The sequence below is a fragment of the Echinops telfairi genome, unplaced genomic scaffold, assembly GCF_000313985.2.
Source record: "Echinops telfairi isolate 266 unplaced genomic scaffold, ASM31398v2 ScPeMD7_7424;HRSCAF=8462, whole genome shotgun sequence".
In the NCBI taxonomy this organism is placed as follows: domain Eukaryota; kingdom Metazoa; phylum Chordata; class Mammalia; order Afrosoricida; family Tenrecidae; genus Echinops; species Echinops telfairi.
Window position 1 is genome coordinate 1678472 of NW_022111324.1, and position 6131 is coordinate 1684602.

General features: G+C 41.5%; 1 protein-coding gene across 1 annotated transcript in view; it reads right to left on the minus strand.

The window, feature by feature from the left end:
- Positions 1–449: 449 nt before the first annotated feature.
- LOC101658037 (cell division control protein 45 homolog) overlaps positions 450–6131 on the minus strand; it is a 9229-nt gene continuing 3547 nt past the window's right edge. Inside the window, 2 exon segments of the mRNA XM_045297949.1 lie at positions 450–2196; positions 4691–4748. Of these exon segments, the coding sequence (XP_045153884.1) occupies positions 475–2196; positions 4691–4748 (1780 nt within the window). The 3' untranslated portion in view covers positions 450–474.

Genomic DNA, 6131 nt, shown 5'->3' on the forward strand with positions numbered 1-6131 from the left:
ACAGTCACCGGATTTTATCCCAACCGTTTTATTAGAATATGGTTCACTTATTATAAAATTCGATAGTTCAAGCACATCACGAACAGCTGTACAATCACCACCACAATCAGTTTTAGAACATTTTCTTCATTCTTGTAGTCATTGCAATTAGCTCCCCATTTCTCTGAAACCTTCCCTGCCATTCCCCAAAGAACCGTTAATCCAGTTACGGTCTCTTTATATTTGCCTATGCTGAAATTCTTATACAGAAAAACATTTAAAACAAATAAAACTAAAAAAATAAACCAGATTAAAAATTCAATAGAAAAGAAAGCAGAAATTATTAAAAACTTTTTTTTGAGTATAAAATGACATTTTATTCCCTGAAGAAGAAATTCTCCTGGCATCTAAAACTAAGTCCATAATTTATAGGCTAAATAAATGCTGTGAGCATAAATAAGGTGGCGGCGGTCAGTTCTGAAGGAAGCGAACCCCTCAAGACAGGAGAGACCCAAGTGCATCCAGGAACTTGCTTCGATCCTCAGCCTTCAGCTCAATTACAGACAGGTCAAAGTGGTTGTGCAGCGTCCGGGAGCTTGTGCTCTCGGCAGCCTTCTCAAACGCCCATCCAAAGAAGTTCTTTCGGTCCGAGCTGTCAGTCTCAGGGGGGATGCCCACCACAGTCACTGTGCTCTGCTCCACGCTCAGGGGGGCAGTCATCACCAAGGGCAGCAGCTTGCAGCGTCGGTTCTTGGTTGAACACACAAGAGACTTGAGCAGGTGTCTGCTGAGCAGGCTCAGGGAGGCTGGCTTGGAAAATAGCAGGACGTCTGGAGTGCCCTCCACGAGAGAGCAGTAGAGGAAAGGCCCCTGGGAGATGACCAGGTTGGTGCACAGGCAGCTGGCAATGGTCTGCTGGGTGGCTTGCAGCTGTTTCTTGGTGAGTTCCAGGCCAAGGTAGAGTTTGTCCAGGTTACTCCTGGAGAGACTGTCCAGGGCCTGGGTGAAGCTGTCCGTCCCAGCACCAACTTTCTCGATGTTCTCCATCAAGGACATCGTGGCAAAGACAACATCACTGGCCAGGAATTTATGCTTGAACCCGAAGTGGATGCTGAACGTCTGCACACGCATGTCCTTCATCCCAAATTTATTTGCAGATTCTTCAATCATTTCCCGCAAATTCTCCCTCAAGGAGATGTCCATGGACTGGAACTTCTGCTTTACCTGTTTGAGGGGAAGCCCCATGTCTGCCAGGAACTCCTGCAGCCGCTTCTGCCCATGCACGGACCAGAGCTTGAATCTGGCAGTGGTGTAGCAGGTGTTGCAGAAGCTGTCGTAGAGACACCAGTGCTGGTAGAGGGCCAGGCGGAGGTCGTACTCGAAGGTGATACGCGTGCAGTCCACAGACAGCGTGTGCTCCTCATCCTCGTTACGGTGGTTGTGTTGGGACACGTGCCGCTGTAGGACGCTAACGTCCGTCACGTATTTCATTTGGGTGATCTTGTCTTGTACCAACTGGTCTGTCAGTCCCACGACGGCCCACCAGAGCATGTCATTCAGATCCTCGGACATCAGCCAGGCCAAGTCGAACATCACCATGGCTGACGATGTCCCATGGTATTCATACTGCTCATAATCAAAGAGGATTTCTCTCTAGCAAGCCTCCCACTCTCTTCGCTGCCTCCTCTTCATGGTTTGAGTCATGATTTCCTCTTCTAATCGTGTGCGCTTTTCTGATGGCTCTGACCCATCACTTTCGGGTCCTGAATGTTCTTCGACTTCCTCCTCATTGTCCTTGAAGATGTCATCGTAGGCAGGGACTTCAAAGTCATCATCTTGTTTGATGAGTAGCTTGATCTGGGTGTTGTTGTACACATTCACGACTTTGACAGGCCTATGGGTGTCACACACAAAGAATATAGCCTCTTCTTCTGGTTGAAGGACATCCAATAGGGCAACATTAGCTCCACAGTTTATGAGGACAAAATAATGGAACTGTTCTTTGTGCTCTAGAAATGCACTCTCAAGTTCTTGCCACCCAGAAACTGGAGCTAGCGTGTACTGCACGTGGTCACACTGGAACAAAGCCTGAAGAATCTTGTAGGTGCACAGAGCATCCACGTCTGAGGCCACAAAGAGAAGGACCCTTTCATTCTGGACCAGCTCGTAAAACTCTTTGCGGAAATTGGACAAAACATGTTCACAGTGGCCGGACACCTAGCGAGAGATCATAAGAGAGATGGATCATAAGAGAGATCAAATGATTAAGATGCTAAATTTTAATCTAACTGCATCTCCAACAACCGATCTTCCAATGCATCTGCATGTTAGTCACAATCCTGCTCCATGGTGCGTTCACCAGGGTCTGAATCCACATAGACACCTGATTTTTGATAAAGGTATAAAACACATTAAAATGGGGAAGAGTAGCCTTTTCAATAAATAGTGCTAAAAAAATGGAAAATCCACCCACAAAAGAATGAAACAGGATCCATACTTCATACCATGTACATAAGCAAACTCAAGATAGATCAAAGGCCTAAATATAAGCCCTGAAAAGAAAAAGACCATCAACAAAAAATAGGAACAAACTGAAGGGTCCTACTACAAGACATAAATATACTATTGAGCATAATGAAAAGTATCCACACTATAGAAGACAAAATAAAGGAGTGGGACCTTCAAAAGTATATGACATTCATGTACATCAAAAGACTTCATCAAAAGAGTTAAAAGAGAACTCAGAGATTGGGAAAATATTTAGTAATTATACATCAGATAACGAGCTAATTTCACAAATCTATAGAACCCCACAATACTGTAATAAGGACTATGCCATTAACCCAATCATAAATGGGAAACTATATAAATAGACATTTTACTATAGATTACATCCACAACACTAGAAATCCATAAATCTATAGAAATCCACAACACTGTAATAAGAAATATGCCAATAACCCAATCAAAAATGGGCAAATACATAAATAAACATTTTACTATAGATGACATCCAGGTGGTCAACAACCATATGAAGAAATGTTCAAGTTCATTAGTACTAAGTGAATTACAAATTAAAATAACAATGAGATACCACTTCACACTGATCTTAGTAAAACATTTTTTAAAGGAAATAATAAATATTGAAGAGGATATGTCAAGATTAGAACAGTTTACATTGCCGATGGGACTGTGGAATTATGCAATCACTATGGAAATCAGAATGGCATTTCCTTAAACAAATACGAATATAATTATCTTATGATCCTGCAATCAATCTGCTGGATATACATATTCTAAAGAAATAAAGAACACAACACGAACAGACATATGCATGCCTGTATCTGTTTTAGCAATTTCCGTTAACAGTAAGATGATGGAAATAATAAAAAATTCCAGTGTATAAATAAACTCCAGTACATGCACACAGTGGAATATTATGCATCTATAAAAGGCAATGCCAACTCTGTTAAATACAGCAAGAAATGGGCGAAACTAGAGAAAATGATGCCTAGCAAAGTTAGTCTATCTTAGATAAATATTTAATGGCATCGTTATTACAAGAAAATAAAAATAAAAATGGTTTTCACATCAAAGGATAAGACTTTGAAGGCTATGAGGAGCCAAGGATGGGGCTGGGCAGGGAGAGGGGAGGGACTGTAAATTATGGGGGAAGGGAAAAAAGACTCACATGTCTGGATGGTCTAACGAGATACTATTAACTGATTAGATATGATGAGATGGGCAGTGAAACTACACAGAATACGTTTTTCTTTAAAAACAAAAAATAAATAAACCAAGTTTAAATTAAAGAGAGAGAGAGAGAGAGAGAGAGAGAGAGAAGGCTCACAAGCCTTAAATTTCTTGCACCTCAGAACGAAACATTGGTCTGAGTGGCTATAGAAGGAGGGAAAGGAAAATGGAAGTGCACTTAAATTCTTTAATGACATACAAGTTCCTTTTGAACAAACAGACACAAATCCATGGGTGGAGTCACAAGAGACAAGAGTAAACGTCAGAGAGAAAAGTGAGACCTGATGAATAATGCAATAGACTCGGGACAGATACTTGGTTTTGGACATTCGGGGGTGCCTTGAAAGCATCAGTGGTGCAAGAGTTGGAATGAATGTGATGAAGAATGGAGTTAGGGATGTGCAGTGTTCCACTAGGAGCCTCGAGAAATGAGATGGTAGGGGAAAAAAAATCACTTTTTCTATTATCCCCTGCCCAGGGCAGAGGACATGATACTCTGTTGGCTGCTGCCGTACTCTTGGCAAGTAACTATATGGAGATGTGCACTGAAGGCTCTCCAGGTTGCTAACAGTCTTTCAAGAGATACAAATAACTTTTCTTGTTCTGACCCCATGCTCACTATCTAACCGTATCTTTCTGTACATATTTTCTTAAGGGGAAAGGTGATGCCAGGGTAAAGAACCAATTTCCTGGCAGTGAAAGTTCTCGTTTTAAATTTAGAAATTCCCCCATCCTATGTGAGTCAGTACTTGAGAATTTGATTCCATCTGAGAGTTTTGACAAAATTGTAGTTCTGGGCTGGCTGGGTAACTCAGCTGAATATTGACACCTTCCACTACTCCTCAAGTAGGGATTTGTGAGAACTGGGGGTGCTGGAGGGGAGGGAGTGCCCTTTGATGTGCCCTCTCCTGTTACAATTGCACAAAGTTCAGTATAGAGTTAAAAATCCAGGGAGGACCTTGTAGAGAACATCAGACATAACCTGGACTTTGAAGAGGGTGAGATTTAGGTGGGCACTGAAGAAGAATAGTGACATTTAAAGTGAGATGGGAAACATGATAGATATGTGTTTGGCAGTTCTGAAGCTGACTGAACACTTCTTAGTCTTTCCAGCATTTACGGCCTCATACTCCACAACCAGTGCTCACAGATGCAGCAATCACGTCATCAAAAGACGCATTGCACTGGGTACACTTGCTGCAGAAGACCTCTTAAAGAGGTTGAAAAGCAAGGATGAACGTATGCCTGATCCAAGTCATAGTATTTTTAATCATGTCACATGCATGTGAAAGTTGGACATTGGATAAGGAAGACCAAAGAGTTAATGCATTTGAATTATGGTGCTGATGAAGAACATTGAAAGTACCATGAATGGCCAAAAGAACCAACAAATCTTTCTGGGAAGAAGTACAGCCCAAACGCTTTGTCGAACATTAAAGCCTACAAGTAAGATGGCAAGACTTTGTCTTACATACTTTGGACGTGTTATCAGGAGAGAGCAGTCTCTGGAATATGACCTCATGCTTGGTAAAGTAGAGGACATAGAAAAAGAGGAAGATCTTCAAGATGATAGCTTTTGTACTGTGGCTTCAATAATGGGCTCAAACATAACAATTGTGAGGACACTGCTGGACAGGTTGGTTTTTGTTCTGTTGTACATAGGGCGCTCTGAGTTGGAGCTGACTAGATAGCGTGTAAAACAACCTTCTATGGGCTCTTCAGTTGCCTCATCTGCATACAAAATCTGGACAATGAAAAAGGAAGCTAGGAGAAGAAGTGATGCATTCAAAGTGTGATGTTGACAAAGAATATTGATTATAGCAGGAACTGCCAAAACTAATAAATCAATCCTGGAGGAAATATAATTGGAATACTCTATAGGAGAAAGAATGATGAGGTGTTATTTTGTTTCCTTTGGCTACTTCATCAGCAAAATTCAACTACTAGAAAAAGACATCATGTTTGCTAACCTAGAAGAGGAGTCCACAGAGATGAGGGAAACCCGAAATGAGATGCAGACGTAATCATTGTAACATTGGGCCCAAACAAATCAAATCTTGGTGATGACACAAATCAGGCAATGTTTTGGTTTGTTTTATACGTAAGTCTGCCATGAGTTTGAGCTGCCTCAACAGCGACTGACATCCTGTGATGGTCCTTTTTACTTCTTTCTACTTGTCCTAATGTGACCATTCCAGTACAGTGAACCCTCGTTTATCACGGTTAATCGGTTCTAGACCCTACCGTGATAAACGAAATTCCGCGAAGTAAGATTCCTTATTTGTAAATCAAATATTTTCGTAGGTAGATCATAGAGGACATGAAAAAACACCCTTTAGTCACCATTACACTCGTATTACCCAATTTATTAAACGAAAAAGGGAAAATACAGTAAAACA